Raw genomic sequence first — 22,174 nt, 5'->3', positions numbered from 1 at the left:
CTAGGGACAAAGGAGACTGGTCCAGTTAACCTGGGTTCTGAGTGGCAGGCTCCTACCTTGAGCAAGTTCTCACACAGGCCGTTGAAGTTCTTATTGAGAGCTTGATTAGTCAGGTTGAGGCTGCTCAGTCTGACCACTCTTACTGATGTGAACATCTAGGGGTGGGAGACAGAACACAACATCTTGTTATTCTTCCCTCTAAGTCTAATAATTAATAAAGCTGGCAAACAATGAATAACTAATGAAATTAAAAAGGGTTTGTAATTGCTATTCAGGGTCAAAAGGAATAGGTATTTAAGTGACACTTATAATGTATATGGTATTTGTTTCAAATTAATAAAACGGTTTACCTGTATCTCTGATGTCCAATTATTTATGCCAGGCATAATTTCTGTATTACAACTATAAAAACCTGCAAAAACAAATTACAATTAAAATGTGATATTTTATTAATTATGGTTTTAGAAATGTTTCTCAACAATAAAATCTAAATATAGAACTTCCATTACTTTTGACTACATACTGAGTTCAATGCCACCCTGAGTTAGATGAAACCCCAATTTCAAAAACAACCAATGATTGAATTACTAAGCTAAAAAGAAAGTTAGTCCTATAGAGAGGAACCAGAACATTGATGCACACAGGCTTTATCTCAGAGCTAGCTCGCTGTGTACCTGAAGGAGGGGGAACATCAGTAAGGAGGGAGTGCACATCTTCCACGGCATCGGTGTCATCAATCTGGAGACAGAAAGATAAAACTACTAAATGACATGGCATCAGTGGCTTGGATCCAGAAACAGAAAGATAAGACTACCGTATAACCACTAAACACAGAAGTTGTCCTGATTCCTTAAAATCACTTTCATTATCTGAAAGGTAGAACATTTAAGAACTAAGAAAATGCAGAGCTATTTCCCCTGCCAACGCATTTAACTTGGGGGTTGGAAATAGGGCTCAGAGTTAAGAGTGCTTGCTGCTCTTCCCAGGACCCAAACCGAGACACTCACAACAGCCTTAAATGGCAGCCTCTGGTATGAGAATAGCCCTCACAGGCTCATAGATCTGCATACCTGCTCTCCAGATAGCAGAACTGCTTGGGAAGGATTAGGAGGTGTAGCGTTGTTGGAGGAGGTGTGTCATTTGAGATAGGATTTGAGGTTTCAAAAACCCATGACATTCCCAGTTAGCTCTCTCTGCTTCCTACTCAAAGATAAGGACGAAAGCACCCAGCTACTGCTCCATCACCAAACCAACCTGCCTGCTGCCATGCTCACTCGCTATCATGATGGTCCTGGGCTCTCAACTTCTGGATCTATAGTCACAATAAACTCTTTTCTTCCAGAAGTTGCCTTGGTCATGGCATTTCTTCACAGTAATAGAAAGGAACTAAAATACCATCTTCTTGCCCCTGCAGTCACCCTCACATATGTTCATACACCATACAAATACATGCATATAAAAATAAATTAAAATGTAACATAAAGCAAAAATTCTAGCATCAGCAAATTTCCCCACAATAACAACTTCAAATACTCCTAAATGCAATTTTTTAAAGTATACTGAGGTTACATTTATGTAGACTTTTCAAGAAGCTTTTTAAATAGTCCATATATATAATATAAACAAGGCTAAACAGAACCATAGTGCTCTCATATCCCAACATCCCAGCCATGCTCACCTCCACTCTAGCTCAGCTGCCCAGTCATGACCACACAAGCCACAATTCCCCGAACACTCACAAGCAAGACCACAAGCATTCCCCATCTCTCCCTTCTCCTGAATCTATACATTGCCCTCATCTTCTGCCCACATTGGAAGCACTTTTTCTTGTGTGCCTCTGCCCAACTAAGATGTTAGCATCTGTCATATCAGTTATACGCTGGACCAAAATTTAAGTGATGCTTAGCCACCTAGAGAGCCTGTTAAAATATTTTTAGGGCCCCACCTTGAAATTCTCTTTTACTAGATCTGAAGTAGAGCCCCATTTTTGCAAGCTCAAGGAAGTGCTGATATTTCAGCTGGCCATGGTACCTTGCACAGCTTGAGTGCCTATGGCCTCCTCGAGCCACTCCGCTTCTCCACTGGCTCCCCTGTTACTCATCTCAAACTGCAGAACACTGGAGGACAGGTCACTACTTCTGCAAATGAAAACTCATCTCAAGGGCCAGAGGGAGGGCTCAGCAGTTAAGAACACATATTGTTCTTGGAGAAGATCCAGCTTTGGTTCCTAGCACCCATGCTGGGTGGTTCATAATGAATTCCTGTAACTCCAGATCTAGGAATCTAGATCTCTCTGTCCTCAAGGGGCACCTGCAAAAACTCATGAAGGTGCACACACACATACTCACATGAATAAAAAAAAAAAAACCAAATTAATAAATCTTAAAAAACAAAAGCCTCTCATCTCACTTTAATTGCTTGTCTCTTATGGGAGACATCCTAGGACAGCCAAGGCACTGTTCAGGACTCTCATCCAACACGACTAGCAGCTCCCAGAATCCCTGGGGTAAATGCACCAGATTCTACTCCCTAATGCTTCCCTCACAGCACGCATATGTCATTCAGCTCCTCCCATTCGACAGCAGGAAGATTTCCTGCCCCTCCTAAAGCTGCTCTCAGGTTGGGGAAAAGGAACTGGTCTGAAAACAGTAAACTGGTGAACTGCTGAGCACTGGCTCATGGCTCCACAGCCACTCTCTGGAAAAGCTTAAATGTTCTAATTGTCTTTTAATAAAGACCAGCAAGACAATGTCCTGCACTCAATGAGAATACACAATACTCAGTATTCAAAGAGATAGCAATACTTACCAAATACAGTCATAAAAAGTAATACTTATACTGTGTTTGAAACAGTGCATTTTGTGATTAAAGTCATTCAAGTTTAAAAAGAATAACTCCAAATGTTTACTATTACAGGTGAGTGTCCGTTCCCCAGAATGCTGGGACCCAAACCCTTCAGATTCCAGTGCTCCAGACTCTGGCATCTACATATATTTAAAGGGTTAAACATTTCTACTCCTAAACTCCAAAGACTAAAATGGTCCAAAATCTAAAACTTTTAACATGAACTTTCAAATTTTTTCTTGGGAGAGGGGGAACAGTAGATATGGAGATATGTAGGGTCTAGACAGTCTGCAGTGCCAGGGTTACAGCTTCACGTCGTGTCCAGGTGACAGGCGCTTGGGATCGTGCACATGGTCTCGGGAACACGAGGCAAGCACTCTACCCCAGCCACAACATTTGGAATTTCCGGACAATTCAGATTATAGATTTTGATGAGGGTTGCTCACCTTGTCTTGTACATTACAGCATCAGTTACCCAGTGCTAGCTTCATGCCTGCAATCCACAACTTCCCTGATACTTGTAAAACTTAATGTACAAGTTGTATGTCAGGTTAGAATTTAATTACAAAATATTTATCTACTGAAACGTTAAAGACATTTATTCCAATGCAGCATTACCTCTAACACGAACGCGTCTTTTTTCCCATGTGAAAGGTCTAATTCTGTAACTTCATCAGAACTTTCTGATTGTGATCTTAAAAGTCTTGAACGCTGTCTAGGTTCTGGGATGGGCGATCCTATAATCTCTTCAGATACCTCCTAAAAGACATGCAGTTATGGAGAATGAATTTTTCTGTTTTGTTTTAAAGTTTTATACTAATGGGCAGCTTTCCGAGAAGAAAACAATCCACACAATACATTCAGTGAACTCTCTATTTAAGTTGAACCTTTCGGGTTATAGAAGACACAGATACTTCCTTTCATCTCTAAAGCAGGGTAACTGTCAAGGGCATAACAAGGTCATGTTGACATCTAGCGCACAGACAGGGAACTACAACGGGCTCAGAACCGTGTCAATCCAGGCTACAAGTATTTCTATATACTGTATACATTTTCTATGAAGAATTTCAAAGTACAATTAGTTATATAAAGATTTAAAACTTTTCCAGGAAAGGGTTTTACTCTTTCATAGCCTTTCTTATCTAGTAGCAATATTTCAAAGATCTACCACAGTTAAATGTGAAGAATAAGAAATGTATGTGTAATAGAACAAGATAATACATACATATCCAAATGCATGTACAAGCTATGCAATTTAGCATGCTAAATAATCTTCAAAAGCAACAAAAATGAGAGAATAACACAACTGTAAGTTAAAACTAAATGAGGAATCCATTCAAGGCAGCAGCAGTTCTGGTGGATTTGTTGTTGTTGTTGTTGTTGTTGTTTTTCACTAAAAAGAATACTACCTTTTGTGATTGTGAGTTTTGAATTCTGTGACTGTCTCTCTTGATACTAAATGGTAACACTTGATATTTGATACAGTCAAGTCTTGTAAGTTAGGGTACCACAGTAGTATCATTTTAAAAGTCTCTCTTACTTTGATACCATATATTGTCTTAATAAAAATCTGAACATCAAAATATTTTCAATTTATTGAGGAAACTTAATCCAATAAGAACAGTCAGCGAGGGTTCTCTTCCTAAGAGAAGAACTGATCCACATCTCTATTTAATAGTAAGCAGCTGGAGCTTAGGAGCACACACTTCTCTTGCAGAGAACCCGATCACCCAAGTCAGGTAGCTAATAGCCATCTGTAACTCCAGCTCCAGGGAATCCAGTGTCCTCTCTGGCCTCTACAGGCACAAGTATTCCTATGCACATACTGTTGCCCCTATACATACATAATGAAAATAAAATCTATAGCTCAATATTAACATATTGAAAGGTGGGTATAGACTGACTGCTATATACAATTTAAAACATAAAATTGTAATGTGAACAGTGGCCAAGCAATCAAGCCTGAGTACCAACTTTGTCAAACAGTTCCTAAAAATAAAGACAATTAATATTCTTAGGGTCTGAAGGAAGAAAAGACATACTGGAATAAAATCCATACCTGTTGGAATATTTAAAATCATAACAGATTTTCTTCTTCCTCAAAAACCTGAGTTGTGTGAAAGGAAGAACAACTCAGTGTTCTCTGAGTAGAGTAACTTAATTTGTATTCTTATAAAATATCTGTCTCCAAGAGGCTCTTACAATCACTCCTCCATACTCACAGTGTAATGGTTCCAGGACCCCATGGATATTAAAATATGCGGGTGTTTGAGTAGGCTTCACAAAATGACAAAGAATCTGCACATAGCTTACACACAATTTGTTATGTGTGTGCTTTAATAATTTGAAGAAGTGGAGACCAAATCTAGGGCCTAGCACATACTAGGCCAGTGTTCTACACTGAGCTACATGGCCAGGCCTGACGACGTGAGTTGAAGCTGTAGAGACAGCTGTTGCACTATGCTGTTTAAGGACTAATGGCAAGACACAGAGCTTGAGCCTGCTCGGGAATTTTAAGTATTTTCTCTCTGAGATTGGTTGGGTGCAGATGGGCGTGACGGTGCACAAATCTGACTATCACAGTAGTGAAAGACAGACGTGTAAATGAACCTCATTGGCACTTGGCAGGCAGAGTGGCTGCAGAGCACACGGGCGATCAGGACGGAGTCACACAGGCAGTAGAGACTTAGGGAAAGAGTAGCGGACACCACTGGAACCAACAAACAAACTACACAGAGCTCCAGTGCAGCTTCATCGAACCCAAAAGGCATAAACACTGTAACAGCATGTTCAAATACCAAAAAGTAATTGTAAAAGAAAAACAATGTACAAATGTTTATTAGCAAGGGCTATGAGAGCTCTTAAGACTATTTTTCAGATATTAATATGGTAATACTTCAGCATTTCATTGTTTTAAGTTTCAAGTCATTGTCCAACAGAAACACAAAGCAAGCGACACTACATAATAAAGAAAAACAGAACTAATTTTAATGGAAATTTTGTTTATCTCATTATATTTAAAACATTACATTTTCGACATGTAATTTAAAAATACACTGAAGAGATATTTTACACTGTTTTCCAACTGCATTTTATAATTGGAGCAAATCCCAATTCAAGCTGGTTGAACAGCAAAGGCCCAGTGGTCCCCACACTGAGCCTCACACTTCTCATCAAATCCCTGAGCCCTCAGTCAGCTTTACCACTCTGCTCCAAGAACAGGACCAAAGCTATAAGTGAAGCATGAATTCTGAGGCAGCATATCAAAAGACCAGCCCAAGCTAGAACTACGTATAAAATTACTAAAATATTACTCAAACAGTACCCCTTTGTGGGAGTAGTTATAAAAGATATTTAATTGTAACTGCAGCACGTTTCTGTTAGTTCAGACTACGGCTGAAGGTATCCACACTGTGCGAACAGGGAATGCAGCTGGAAGCTTAGGGACTGACGATGGCAAGGGTGGCGACCAATCTGAAAGGAGCAGACACTGAGGCATCCCCGCTACTGCATCTCACTTCTCAAGAAGGGTCTCATTCTGCAGCCCAGACTGGCCTCAAACACACAGCAACTGTTCTTCCTCAGCTTTCCAAGTGCTGGGATTACAGACGTAAATCAATATGCCAGCCAAAAGAGAGAAATTTAAACTACTTACCTAACAACCATTTAACAAATATTTACTAAGAGACTGTTACTGAAAGGAGACCTTCCTACATCAAGACACACAGCTGTGATGGAGTTGTACTCTAGACGTCACAGCAGGCAAGAGAAAAAAGTTTAAAACCTTTGGGTGTGGACAGTCCTGTGAACATGCATACACACACACACACACACACACACACACACACACACACACACACGTAAAGGCACAACCACACGGGCATCACAGGAAACAGAGGAAGAAACAAGAAGCAAACTTGAAAGGAGAGCTGCACTCTGTACACTCGATGTCGGAGGAGTCCCATCCAGAAGGGGATGTTTAAGTAAAGACAGCAGAGAGGAGCAAAACTCATGTCCACAGGAAGATCTCCTCCAGACACACCACATCCGACCAGTAACTGGTCCATCCCCTGGCAGGCTCCATCCACTTACCGGAGGATTGATCTCATACAGTTCTTTGTTCTTGGCGATCGTGTCGTTGATTCTCTTCTGCATGTGGGAGATGTGCTGCTCATAGGAGCCGTCACTGGGGGTCTTCCCAGCGATCTGGATCCCACCAGGAGTCGGCAGAGCGGCTAGGTAGACCCCTGTGGCCGACTGTGAGAGTAACAGGGATATAATCAGAGAGACATCAGATGACTGCTCCGTACTAAAGACACATGGCCAGGCCACGTCTATAAGAACACACAAAAGTTAACAAGTGTTGCTCTACTCAGAGAGGTTTCTAAGTGATGGAAAACAGCTGTGAAAGGGGTTCTCTAAGTAACCAAGTATACCTTTTAAAGCTTTTGCTTCATTCTATTAAAAAAAAAAAAAAGTAGAACTCTGAGCAGTTTGGGCAGGAGGATATGATGTTCTAGGTAAGCCTGAGTTTCAGTGTGAGTTCCAGACTGGCTATAGTGTGAGACCATGTCTCAAAATATCTAAAATACACACATAAAAATAACTTGAAATCTAACATACCTTAGCAAAAAGAAAAACGCTACTAAAACAGTAACCAATGAGTAGACAGTCTGCTTGAGATGGGCAACAGAGGAGAACCGCTGCAATCACAAGGATGAGGTAAGAAAATGCGAGCAGTCTCATCCCTGTGTGTATTCTCCCACTCACTCCACAACCACCAGCACAAACAACATACTTGACACATTTATTTTACTATTTAACACAATGATAATTTCTCATTTTCCTGCAGTCACTGTATATAATCAGTACTGGAAAGTTATGAGAACTATAAAGCAAGATAAAAATATGTGTGTGTGTGTGTGTGTGTGTGTGTGTGTGTGTGTGTGTGTTTAAGCTACCACAAACAGAGCAAAATGTGAAGAAATCTAAGCACTGCAGTGGGTATAGAGGCACATGCCTGTAATCCCAGCTCATGAGAGGTAGACCCAAGATGATAAGGAATTCAAGACCAGCCTCAGTTACAGAACAAGTTGAAGATCAGACTGGGCTTCTTAAAACCCTGTCTCAAAAAGAGTAAAAGCAGGGCTGGCAAGATGTCAAGTAAAGGCATTCCCTGCAAAACTCGATGGCCTGGATCATCAGGCTTGATGAACCTGCACAGTGGAAGGAGAGAAGTGACTTCTACAGGTTGTCCTTTAGTCCCAGCATGTGCACCATGGTCTCTGCACCGCAGGGTGTGCACACACAGAAGTAAATGTGAGACAGTAACAACAGCAAAAAGAGAAGCATTGAAGTGGGGTATGGGAAATAGGAGAGGCAGTTCTTTCTTGGGTATTTGTATATTTAATGTGAAATCAGTCAATTGACTACTTTGCAAGATTCTATAATAACGTCTACACATCATCTGAAACTAGTCCTGCACAGAGTACTCTTCCAGAATATAATCAGCATAGCCATAACTTGGTTCCTCAAGTCCACCACTAAGGAGCCCTGCCAGGCCTTGACATCACTTAAACATTTCTGCTCCATTCATTGACTGATGACACACAACAGCCTGGAATTGCAGAACCAGATGAGCCTGAGTTTGAAACCACTGACAGCCTGTGGCAGCACTGTCTTCTCCTCTTAAGTGACATCCAGCAGGGACTCCCATGTCAGCTGTCATAGAAGCTAGCTTTCAGATAGTAAGAGTTTGGTGCACACAAGTGGCAGATGGACACAATCAGCATTGCTAGGAAAAACAAAAGTACTGCCTGGCGCAGGCCTTAGGTTACATCAATGCCAGAAACTGATCAATTCACCACAACCACTTGACTGTCTCCTACATAGAAAAATGTACAGCTGAGAACGGTGGTGCATAACAGCAAACCCAGCCCTCAGGAGGCAGAAGCAGAAGCATCACGATTTTGAGGCCAGCTTGTGTTTATTAGCAAAAACCCTTTCTCAAAATTTAAAATAAATAAATAAATATAATTTTCATGCTTGTTCTAATAAAAATGAGAAATGGAATAGGAAATAATTTTTTATTTTAAATATAAAGTTTATAAAGACTAGAATATTCATAGAGTTTTAAGTTAAATACCTCTACGTGTCTTGAAAAGATGGCAGCAAGAGATAAAATTTGAAAGCTGCCAACACAGATGAGAATCCTGTAAATGTCAACAGCCCCAAATATGAAAATATAATAGAGTTCAAATCAGTGGTTTCAACCCAATAAACTGCAATGATAACTTTTAGACTGGTCATAGTCCCTTAAAACTATGTGAATGGCACTCAGCAGACTCACTTCCCTAAGTGTCTCCAGCCATTAAAGGCTTGATGTCTGTTTCTTTAGCTAAGTCTACTTTTGTTTGCTTCTTCTGAGTCAGGGCCATACTGTGTGTGTGGCCCAGGCAGGCCTTGATCTCCTGATTCCCCTGTCTCAGATGCCTACATGTTGGGATTCTAACGACGAACCACCACATCTGGCTATGCTATCTCTTACATAATCGGCTGAACCCCACACAACAGACCCCAGAGCTGCAGAGCTGACACAGGCAGGCAGACACTGAATCCCACACAGCAGACCCCAGAGCTACAGAGCTGACACAAGGCAGGCAGACACTTCTCAGCTCACCGCTAAGCCCGTCAGCATGTTTTCACCCACTGTGATCTGAATTCTTAGTCCAAACAAAGCGTTCATTCCTTTGAGTTTGAGCTTGTTCATCAGTTGAGTGTGGACTTCATACTCCATAAACGGCAAGAGATTACTGATAGCTGTGGCATTGGCTTCCGCCTGGGCTTTCTTTTTTAAGCGACATAACCTGCAAACGAAAACAACTCTGTCAGCTCACAGTATTCCTGGTACCATCCTGAGAAATGTCCAGATGGGACTCTACTTCGGCGGAAGACTTCTTCAGAATTTCTGATATTTTGGGTCTGATCTCCAGCACCACTGAGGAAAAAAAAAAGACTCCCTAGAAGCATTCTTAGTAAAACACTAGTCTCAAACAGATTTGCTCTACTATAATCTGCTGCTTTGCCGTTACTCTCACTAGGTATGTCTTCACTGAAAGTTCTAGTTCAATTACGCGGAAATTTAAAACCTCAGAATCTCTAGAAATAAAAATGATTAATGATCAGAACCACTACACAATTAAAAACCTTAGGTTCTAATGCCGGAAAGATGGCTCAACAGTTAAGAACACTGTTCTAGAGTACGAGAGTTTAAGTCCGAGCACCCAATGGCAGCTCCCAATCCTATCAAAAAAACTCCAGTCCTAAGGGATCTGATGCCCTCTGCTGGTCTGTGCAGGCACCAGATGTGCACACGATGTGCATACATACACACAGGCAGGCAAAACACCCATACACATAAAATTTTTAAAAATCTTAGGTTCCGTAACTGTGTGTGATACAGGATAGAAGAATGGCAGAGAGGAACATTAGCTTAGGCACAAAAGTTACTTGTGCACCTATTATGCAACAGAAAGCCTTCAAAGGGACCATAGCTAGATCAACACGTCATGAACAACAGCAATGACAGCCAGAAGACAGTGGTAAAAGCACTGTGCTCAGAAAACACTTGCAACATAAAAGTAAACACATTTCCAAACAAAAACAACATGCACCACCAACAGATCATCAAAAAATACTAAAAGAAATATACTTAGGGGGAGGGGGAAATAATGCCAGAAGGGAACAGAAGATAGAAGAGGAAAAACACTAAATAGAATAGAAATATATTTCAGAACAAAACTCACTGTAACTTTGGAATTAAGCTGATGTGTAAAAGAGGACAATATCAGCAATTCCCTGGACATGAATAGGTATTGGACACCAAGTTTATGACTCTGTACCTCTTGGGGACACCAGACAGTTTTCACAAACATACCTTGCCTGGATAAGACAACCTTTCCCAACAACCACTGCATCAGTGGGCAGGTCGATGGTTGTAAAGAGGACATCGGGGACCTTTTGTTTCCGGCAGTTGTAACAGTATGTGAGGTGAGCAGGGAACGGCATGTTAAGCTCATCGTACGGTATATGGCAGAATGCGCAGCCCACGGGCAAGTTTTCTTCAATCCTAGGTAAATATATTTAAAAAATAAGGCACTCTACTCAAGATTCAGAACCTGGTCATCCTTAAACAAAGAAAACTAGCAAACAGGTGTCATGGAGCATTTCTAAAATACCTGTAACATCCACACTATATATATATATATCATATATCTGATATATATATATCAGACACAGTATCTGTGCATAGACCCACACAGCTTATACCTGAGCAGTGGGAATACCACTGTGACTGATAAATTGCTAATAACCATGAAGTCAGGGTTATTACCACTCTTCCAAGAAAAAGAGTTATGTTATACTAATTCCGTTTGATCATTTGCCATAACGTGACAGAGATGACTTCTGACACAAAAACTAGGAGGGTGAATATCATAAAAACAGAAGGATAGATAGCAAGGATAGCATTTTCCTAATGGTTAATAAATAGAAACACATACACACCAAACAAACAAACAAACAAAAATGCTTAGCTGCCCATGGAAACCAAATGATAAGATATTACTGAGGCCACTAAATGCTTTAGTTGCAGGACATATAGATACCAAGCTAGGACGGACCTGTAAACCTCCACCCACCCTGCTAACCAGCTCACAGAGTGCTGAGTGATATACAGGCTTCTGGAGGAAAAAGTGTGTTACCCAGCAGTGAACCCTGGGAGCTGCAACACCAAAATGTCAGGCAAATGTGCCCACTGGTGGAATAGTAGCATGACTACTATAAGCAACCTACTGCTTTCTGATTGAATTTGAAGCCCACGCCACAAGAGAGAGCACATACCTAGTACTAGTCAGGAGCCCATGGTTGGAAAGGAACCTACTGTTCCTCTGAGGAACCTACTGTTGTTTTGCAAAATGGGCAATGTATCAGATTGCCATTTATAGCCATAGACTAATACTGCTCTTAGCCTTGTTCAGAGAAGCGTCTATCTGTAGGGGTGATGGTTAATGCAAAGACTTTTATGTGGTAAAAGTGCCGAGAATAAGGGACTCAATGTCAAGTATACATCTGTATAACCCCCATAATGGCCAGGGAACATTGCAAAAGAAGGCGTAGAAAGAATGTTAAGAACACAGCAGGATGGGGAGGAGTTCCGTGAAACACTGTCTTCTGTAAACGAGCACACAGTTGCCGTAGCTATCTATCTACACAGATCTGCACAAATAGGGACCACTAACATCCCACTGTGCATGGAGGAGTGAGGCCCACTCCTACTTGAGAGGCTACTGACACATTGACAGTTAATGGCTGCTGAGGGAGGGAGAAGAATTTTCTTCAGTGGAGTGGACATTAGTATGTTGTCGTGCCCCAGTAAGTAACTCCCAATCCCTGTTCCTAGAAGCAACCCTAATTAAATTCAGTGGGTCACCAAAAAAGACATGAAATCAGAAGGGACCTGTTAGGAAGAAGAAGCGTTTCAGAGGAATCAGAGGGTGATGAGAGATGGTAATGGAGAACAAAAAAAAAAAAAAAAAAACACCAAAATATACTAAATTTAGATGTGAATTTACCAAAGAATAAAAAATAAGAAATTATGGGAAAATTTTAACAACAAAAAGGTATTTGAAAAAAAAAATGTGAGAAAAAGGTATACAGTAAGATTGCTTGTTTCCAGCAACTATTTTTACATTCCTGAAAAGCCAAAAGACCTACTTTATGACATACATATCACAAAAGCTGACAAGGAGCACCCACGGCCACCCACTCCCTGCCAGCAGGTCACAAACAGTGTGACTCCACACCAGTTATCTAACCTCTTCTATTAAACTGGAATGACTACTTAGAGATATTATATGGGGTTTCCTTGGAAAATCAAGGAAGCTACAACTAAATATACCTATCCTACAAATGTAATGTCTGCTTGACAGATGCAAATGCAAGTCCATATAACCTGAATTGGCCTAGGATAACACACCAGCCTGCTAAGTCACAATCTGACCTCCTGTTTGAATTCACATTTATTTGAACTCAGGAGGATGACTTAAGTGAAACCATTTTTAATTAAGCACTCTGCATAGATTTATATATCTACAGCAAAATCACCAGGCACAAAAATCAGAACAGTACAATTTATAAACATCTGAAACACAAAAAGTACAGAAAGGACTTTCTGAGTACTGAAATGAAGGTAATCATTTTTCTTTCTATTCTCCGATATTCTCCAAATTATGTCTAGTATGCATTAATAATTCCATGGTTGTGGAGGGGATCTGGCTAAAGTTATCAGCAGGTAAGAGCAGTTGCCACCAAGTTTGGTTACCTGTGTTTGATCCCTGGAACTCACATGGTAAAAGGAAAGAGCTCACACGTACAAGTTGTCTTCTGAGTATCACCCACATGTCATGGCATGTGTGCAACCACATCCCCTCTACATACACACATACAAATAACAGATGTTTTAAAAATATTTTACTAGAATTTGCTATACCCATGTAAACCCAGGATGTTTCGGAAAACTTATTGAATTAGGTTTCTAAGACACCATGGACATAGCTCAGCGGCAAAGCACTTGCCTAACATAACAAAATCCTAAACTCAACCAGGGATCTTCTGCCTTACTCAGGAAAGCAATCAGATGGGAATGTCCCACAGGCATAGCTGACTGCAGCCTGCCCAGCAAGCACATGCCCTGGCTCACTTCTTAGCCCAGGAGCTACACATGCATCAGGCAAATAACTCAGTAGGAGAGTCCAATTCCTCAACCATGTCCCCTAGTTTGAGGGTGCTAGAATAGACTGGCCAGCATCCACTCAAAAGCAGCTAACTACGGTCCTCTTCTTTTCCAGGTTAGCATATGATTCTACATTAGGACTTTTATACTTTCTTCCTTAGTTTGCATAGTTAAGTTGTTTTGAAACACAGTAGATGCCAATATTAAGATAATAAATCTAACATATTTATATATATTTATTAACATAGACATTAGATAGTTTCATCTGTTGATAAAAAAATTTTTTACATTTATGGACATTAACAGTTTAAAGGTTACAATAATTAAGTAAGTTAAAAGTAAGCTAATCTTACCTAATACTCTCATTTTCCATTTCACATGTATTAAAGTCATTTTTCATGAAGCTTTAAAGCAACACAATATAGTACGTGCTTTGACTGTTTTGTGAAAGAGGAATTTATGAAAATAAATTCTACTTGTGGTGATGAGACAAAAAGAAGACAATAGAGTAAAAGAAATTAAAAGGGTACACTTAAATTCTTCTGCTGTTAGTCCTACATGGGACTTTATCAAGACACCAAGGTGACATATAAGACAGAATGTTCTGGGATATCCGTACACTGTGTGAAAATGTGTTTCTGTGACTAGTGTAATAAAAGCTGAACAGTCAATAGCTAGTAAGAGGTCAGACAGACTTCCGTGGATAGAGAGGACTCTGAGAAGAGGAGAAGAAATATGGAGAGAAAATAAGAGGCGCAAGATGGAGATGAGGTAATGCCACATGACAGAACATAGATTAACGTAAATGCGTTAATTTAAAGCTTTCATAATAGGGGGTCTCTGTGTAGGTATTTGCAGGGTGCCTAAAAGTGCAGAATCCCAAACAGCTGTTACCAGGTACTGCTGCGACAGTCACCAACACCTGCCAACTACACAGAAAAACCTCCCGAGCTCTGAGATTGTAAAAAAAATCAACCTCTCCCTTCTCTGTTTAGGAAAGCAAGCCATGACAACCTCTGCTCCAAAGAGCCCTCCACAGTGCCTTCCTGAAGAAACCGAGGATTCAGGACAGCTGCCGTGCCAGATGCTGATAAAATACAAACTTCTTCACTAGAAGAGAGAGGAAATAAAACAAAGCAAAGTCACATCAAATGCAGACGGCAAAACTACTGCAAATTAAAAGATGAATTAACAGTAATAGCTTCCTGAAAGATTAAACAGTTCAGATTTTAAACTCAGTAAAAAGCTACCAAACTGTATTACTCTTAATATCTATGAAGATTTATTAATATTATTCTAAAAGTATAACTATAAAATTTATCTATAGTGCTACAGTTTAACCTGAATAAGAATCACAAAAGTATCTAAAACGATATCCAAAATATACCAAATGATAGTGTATCTTTCACATATATATGACAGAAAACTTACTTTAAAAGGAATTCTTTTAAATTCTTTGTTACAAACTGCCTGTCTTAAAAGCAAAACTAATCAGACAACAACAGATGGAATTGTTGAGTGGTATCACCCACAGTGAGACAGTAGCAGATGAGGAATGAGAGAGAAGAACAAGGAGAAAGTGTACAGAGCAAGACAAAGACACATAAAGTCTGAGCACAGGGCATCAGGCTTTCAGGCACACTGCTGCGAGCACCTGAGGAACAGCCAGAGTTCAGGACAGCAGTGTGCACCGAAGAATTCCATCAGTAGCAGAGGAAAAGGTAGTAAAGATGAAATCTAGATGCGGAGACGCTTTGAGAGAAGTAGCTTCTGGCACATGAATCCAGAGTATGAAGGAAACTCAATGAATTTGTGCCCATGATACAGCTTTAAATTCACTACAACGTCTTCATTACACTTTGCACACATGCATGCACGCTCCAGGACCCACACATGTCTCCTCTGCATTTGTGTTGCTCATGTTACGTCCCCATGACTTCGAACAAGCACCAGTCATCATTGGCACTTCTAAATGACGGAGTCTCATATTCCACTTCTGGTAACATTCCCACCCTTTCCCAGACTTCCGGTCCTCTGGGGTCCTGAAGCATCCTGGGATAGCTCAACAATACAACTTACCATAGATGTCATACTTCTCCAACAGAATGTAAATTTCATGACAAAAATCCTGTCTTAAGCATCAAATCCTTCAGGCATAAAAGCATATGGCACTAAATAAGGCAGGACTTCTTACCAGTGAGCAAGGCAGAGCAGTTATCTAAGTTGGTAGCTAACAAGCAGGAAAACTACTAGGAGGCTGGAAAGATAGCTCAGTAGCTAAGAGCATTTGTTACTCTCACAAAGGACCCAGGTGTGATTCCCAGCCCTCAAGGGTGGGTCACAACCACCTATAACTACAGTTCCAGGGCATCCAACAGGCACATACATGGTATACATACATGCATGCAGGCAGGCAAAATATTCCTACACATAAAGTAAAAGAAATAAATCTTTAAGTAAAAATCTATTCAATGGTAATAGAAAGATTCAAAGGTATAATACATGGCTTGAAACAGCAAAGAACACAATACAGTAAATACCATGGCTTAGTAATATTCATATTTACTGCAAGTTAGTGACCTTTCTCTGACAGTAATGATGAACACATGAATAGAGAATCTGGTAGTAAGAATGATGCAAAGTAAAGTAGAGAAATGAGACAGCACAGGGTCAAAGGGCTCCTTAACTACCACAATTACCAACTTTCTAGAAGGCCGTGAGGATGAGAGACTGTGGGCTAAAGATGGATGCTCCAACAGTACAGAAGAATTTTGGGTGACTGGCCAGGTAGCGAGACGTCTCTGTCAATTTTAGAGTTTTGGAAGTTGTTTACGATGTACTTCCTGTTTACTTGGGTAATATTATATCCTTTTGGAGTCTTTGATGGAGTTGAAGAATTTATAGTTATAGTTTTCCTTAGTTATGATAAAAGATAAAATAGATATAAATATGGTAATTGTAGTTTTTGTTTGATATATGTAATTTTACTATGTTAAAGTTAAAGCCTTCCTTTCCTCTTTAAACAGAAAAGGGGAAATGGTGTAGGAGGTCCTTCTGTTTACATGTTGCTTTCATTGGCTAATCAATAAAGAAACTGCTTGGCCTGATAGGGCAGAACTTAGGTAGGCAGAGAAGACAGAACTGAATTCTGGGAGGAAGCAGAATGGGAGAATCACCATGGAGATGCCAGGTCAGACATGCTGAATCTTTCCCAGTAAGCCACGACCTTGTTTGTGGTGAACAGATTAATAGAAATGAGTTAAATCAAGATGTGAGAGTTAGCCAATAGGAGGCTTGAATTAATGGCTGAGCAGTGTTTTAATTAATAGTTTCTGTGTGATTATTTTGGGTGTAAGCTAGCCAGGCGGGCGGAACAAGGGGCCCCGCTCCCTGTAACAGATGAGGTTCAAGGATGGTAAAATAACTAAAAGAAAGAAGACTGTATGTGCCTAAACAACAGGGTGAGAACTGGGCATGAAGGCGTAAATGCTAATGGTGGAAGAGCATAATTTGAAATGTTGTAGACGGTGTCAATGGATCAGCAAGTCCAAAACATACTCCAAAGTCAGTGGCAAGAGAAAACTAGTAACAAGAAAGTCCAATTCTAGCTGCAAGGAGGAAGAGAGCTGACAAGTGACCAAGACAGAAGGACAGGAGGTGCAGGAAACCAGCAGCAGAAAGCATAGAAGGTCTACATAGCTCTTGGCTGGCCTGGAATTCACTATGTTGCCCAGGCTGGCCTTGAACTCACTGTGAGACCTCTGCCTCCCAAGTGCTGCCTGAAGACTACCTGGAAACAGTTGGCGATTTCTTCACAAGACACCTACGCCCCACCAGACGCCCCAATGGAAGGAGTCAGCAGAGTCAGCCACTGACGTGCTACAGGACGAGGACGACTAAGGGGCGACCAGTTATTACACACTCGTGTGGCACTTCAAAGCTCAGCACACAGCTTGTATCCCCATCAGTTTAACAGATGAGCCGAGGCTCTGGAGTTCACAGCGATCACATGGGCGGGAGGCACCTGGAACCTGGTCTTACAGACTCAAGGCCCAGCTGGCCTCCCCACTGCTCCTCTTCTCTGGTGTGCATCGTATCTCCCAGTTCACAGGACCAGCCAATCACAGGGTAAGAAAATCCAAGCAGCCATTTACCAGATGCTAGTTGACTCGCTGTAGCCCACTACAGCATGGCAGCCTAAGGCTTTAGCGTGTGACTTTATCTCCTGTCTGATTTCTGCCCACCACGCATCTCGAGTTTCTGGTTCATCTGAAACATAAAGTTGAAGTCAGTTGACTACTCAGCAGCATATTATATGTTAACAGGAAATGTCTGCAGGCACCCTGACTCGGGGAGATGGAAGTACTGCCCCACACTTTACACTTCCTGTCCGTTAAAGTGCTCTGACAGTGACAGTTAGGCAGACCACTCAGCTTTACTAGCTTTCCTACTTCAAGGGACACTTGCAGGGCATGTCTTTTAGTATACGTATGTTTTAACAGCTATAACTTACGGTGGAGGTCTCAACCTTCCAGATTCCAAACTTGTTTGTTGGTTTGACTGATTTGGGGGACAGGATTTCACATAGCTCAGGCTGGATTCAAACTCACATAGGGAGCTGAGGATAACCCTGATCTGATCCTTCTGCCTCTGTCTTCTGAACTCTAGGGTACAGGCATGCACTATCACACCCAGGTCAGATTCTAAGCTGAGAGGACACACTGTGTCTCATCTCACTGAGTGAATGAACACCTTATATGTCCTATGCATAAATTTGATTTAAATTCTGACTTCATATTCTGTCACCTACTTTTATAATCCACTACATTCCGAGTTCTACCCAAGGTAGATTCACCAATGTTTATAAATGGCTAAAAAAATTATTTGCCATTCTTTTATAAAGATGTAAGTCCTAGGCAAAGTAACAGTATTAAAAGGACAAGCTAATCTAAAAAGAAAAAAAATGATAAGGGTCAGAAAAAGAAAGAAAGTACATTTAAAAAGTTAACACAAATAATTTGGCTAATAAAGGGAAAGTTTCAAACACATAATTATAAACTCCATACATGGCCTGTAACTTCGAAAGTAGTTATGGTCATGGTAACCTATGCCTGAAGTCCTGGCTGCTTGAGAAGCTGAGCACAGGACTTTAAACCTGGCCTTCTCAACAAGCTAGGGTTCCTGTCTCTACCATAACAAAGACTGCTTAGAGACTAGGGATAAGCTAAGTGGTGGGGGCAGACATAGAGCCCTGCGCTCACTAACGTCCCCTGTAATGGGCAGTATGGATGAAGGAGGGGCCACATGCTTTTCAATCACCTGCGTTTTGTGACTGAACAATCACTGCAAGTGAAACTCACTCTCCATGGGCAATGGGTCAGAGCCCAAAGTGGCTGCTAACAACGAGCGTATCCTGACTTGGTTTTTTCTTGTGGTCAGTGCCCCTTTGGAAGGACTGTGGAGGTTCAATGCTAGAGTTTCACACTAAGCTCCTACTGCATATGTTTTACACAAAGGTGCTACCAGTACAGAAAACCAAGCAGACACCAATTCTACTTTTACGCATAGTTAGATCAAATTCTCAGCAGAGGTTTTCAAAATAAACGAAGGGGAAGTATACTCACTAGTAAGTAGAGAAGAAAGAAAGGAAGGAAAGGTTAAGAAGCATGTTAGAACTCACATCCCTGGGATGAGTACGTCTCCTCCGCACGGAGGGGACGGAAGGAGAGAGGTAAATGTCAGCCAACTCTTGATTTAGTCTGGGGTCTGAGACAGAGCTACCCTAAAACTCTCCTTCAGAGGGAGATAGAGAAGCGCAGACTTGAGGAAACTGGGGAAAGATGAAAGAACAAGATAAAGGAAAGAAGAAAGAGAACAGAAAGGCTACATTCCCATACTATGGACTGAGAAATACACAAACATTCAGGTGGTCTTTTGTACCTACAGTTCATTACGAACTTGTTCTCACATTCTGGCTGAAATGTGTACACTACGAGCACAGAATACTTCAGAGTCCACAGTCACCTCTGCTAGCAAGACACGCAGGCCTTTTTGGTGTTTTCTTTGTTTGAGATGGGACTGGTCAAGTAGCCTCAAACTCACTATACTGATCAAGCTGCTGGAACTTGCTACAATCCTCCTGTCTCTGTCTCCCCAATGTGAGGATTACAAGCGTGAGCCACCACGTCTGGCTGGACATGTATGCTGGTAATGTCGATTTAACATCCATGTCACCGCACCCTTTTCCAGAAGGAAATTATGTAGAGAACAAGCTGTTACCTTTGTAGTGTCCTCATCTACCAAATTATTTACAGTTCGAAGAAATAAGTATAACAAATAGAAATAATTTTGTCTAGAAAATAATTGTTTTGCTAAACACTGTATCAGGTAAGTCTAACTTTTCTCAAACTCATTAATGGAATTTGCTATTTACTTTCTGAATCGCACTAGAAGTGTAGACTACTTTCTAAGGTAACCATTGTACACCATGTTATAAGTGTTTCTCACAGTAGACCCACCTTATCTGTACCACAAGTAACACAGGGTGGATTCCCTGGTTTTAAAAAAGGGTTTTATAGGCAGCCATCTACAATAGCATTCTAAGAATAATGAAGAAATGGAGGGAACTAATTATTTTAATCTTGAAATGTATTTATTAGAAATGCCCAGCATGTTCAAATGGAGCAATATTAACAATTCCCTTGAGGTATTTGTAACTACATAGAATACAGTTACTCCACATCAGACTTACCTTAGTATAACATAAAACAACAGATAGTTGAACAAAGCCATGGAAGAAAAAGTGGCTGATTAAACCTTAAAGAGAGCGAGAGCAAGAGCGAGAGCGAGCTGGCTGAGCGCAAGTGCAGCATTCACACCCCTCAGGCAAGCTCACAAGCAGCCTTCATTTTAACACAGCCATACAAGTGCGTGAGATGCCAGTACTGTACTTAACAAAGTATTGACAAGTGTAAAAAGTACTTATATGACATGGGCACCAAGGAAGCAAATGGCATGTGTCCACACTCTGAAAATGTTAAATTTGGTTTGGGCTAAAGCAAAAGCTAAGGAACAAAGGGTTTGCGAAGCAGATTTGGCAAACAGGAGCCAGGAACGGTGGTGATGTTTTGGCGCATGCTCGGGTCAGGTGGCAGCATGGACTGAAAACTATGGCAGCTCACTGAAATGGTCACAGAAAGGAATGGCCCTAGACTAGGTGAGAGCAAGGCAAGCGTACAGGAGGAGCACTTTGTCACTAGTCACTCCGGCAACCATGGCCACTACACTGTCAACAGGAACAAGGGATCAAAGCTATTTGACTGTGGAAAAATTCAGACTAATCAGTTTATTTAGTATTTTAAAAGATTCTATTTATCTTTAAAGCCTGCACTACAATCATGGCAAAGATGAGCCACAGACTCAGAGTATTTATAATCAGTATGATCTTACTATCAATAAAAAATCAGCTATATCACATTTAATCTCTGTAATGGACTTTTTTTAAAGTTTAATAACTGCTAACTAAATTTTAATAGGAAATACACTATTAAACCTATTTATTCACTGTACCAAAGCAAATCTGACATTCTACCATATTTTTATAAAAAGAAAACAGAGTCCAACTTTAAAATGTCTGGCAATTATCCATGTGGTACATGTGTGCAATATTAGCCATTTTAGGAAAATACAGCTGAGATGTGAACTTATTTAACAAACATTCCAAAGTAATAAAATGATTTCCACATTAAATACCATATTCCTAGCACCTGTACAATTATTTCTAATTTTAATTATTATACAAATCACATTTCACACTATTTTTAAGATTTTTTTCTATGGGTCAAACTTTCTAGGTTATACAAATCTCTTCACATGTTTCCGCAGCTGCCATGCACTAAGCTTTCCTTCAGCACACTGCTGGCTCTTAGGGATGCTGCCACTGTGGCTGGCACCACAGCGCACTCTATTCTACTGGCGCTTTTCTAGAGCCCACTCTATTCTACTGGCACTTTTCTAGAGCCCACTCTATTCTACTGGCGCTTTTCTAGAGCATGGTCACAGCTTGATATCTTGCCATCTCTTTGCTTCAGAAGTGTGTGTGGAACGACTGAAGATTAAAAGCCAATGTGTATCTCGGGAAGAAGAGATGGTCAGCTCAACAGAAAACACCTGCACTACACTCAGCCCTTTAGTGGTTTTCGGCAACTACAGAGCCATAACAAGGCAAACCTGCTCACCCAAAATGTTAAAATAGGATCTGTCTCAAGTTACTCAACATATTTTTGTTTGCTTGCTTGTTTGTTTGCTGAAACATGGCTCAGCAAGTCGCCCAAACTAGCCTCAAACTCACAATCCTGCCTCAGCTTCAAATGTACCATGATTATTGAGTATGAGCCATCATATCCAGCTCAACCGAACTTAAAAATGAATAGGAGGAGATAAAGGTGTTGGGCTGGATGAAGCAAAGGCTGAATATGACCATCTCACTGCTGAGGGATGTAGGGAAGGGGCACTCCCAAACACTGGAAAGTGACCTCC

General features: G+C 40.8%; 1 protein-coding gene across 22 annotated transcripts in view; it reads right to left on the bottom strand.

Annotated features, from left to right (window-relative positions):
• C2cd5 (C2 calcium dependent domain containing 5) overlaps positions 1-22,174 on the bottom strand; it is a 92,162-nt gene that overhangs the window by 21,791 nt on the left and 48,197 nt on the right. For all 22 annotated transcript variants that reach the window (XM_085687322.2, XM_085687315.2, XM_085687316.2 and 19 more), the window contains 9 exons: positions 17,791-17,905; positions 14,651-14,746; positions 10,781-10,972; positions 9,524-9,710; positions 6,937-7,101; positions 3,463-3,603; positions 675-738; positions 351-412; positions 57-155 (listed from right to left, as the gene is read on the bottom strand). In XM_085687322.2, coding sequence (XP_085543448.2) covers positions 57-155; positions 351-412; positions 675-738; positions 3,463-3,603; positions 6,937-7,101; positions 9,524-9,710; positions 10,781-10,972; positions 14,651-14,746; positions 17,791-17,905 — 1,121 coding nt within the window. The remainder of the gene's footprint in view (positions 1-56; positions 156-350; positions 413-674; positions 739-3,462; positions 3,604-6,936; positions 7,102-9,523; positions 9,711-10,780; positions 10,973-14,650; positions 14,747-17,790; positions 17,906-22,174) is intronic.

Source organism: Myodes glareolus, chromosome 3 (assembly GCF_982192425.1).
Source record: "Myodes glareolus chromosome 3, mMyoGla1.1, whole genome shotgun sequence".
NCBI classification, from domain to species: Eukaryota; Metazoa; Chordata; class Mammalia; order Rodentia; family Cricetidae; genus Myodes; species Myodes glareolus.
This window is presented reverse-complemented; position numbering and strand designations above follow the sequence as displayed.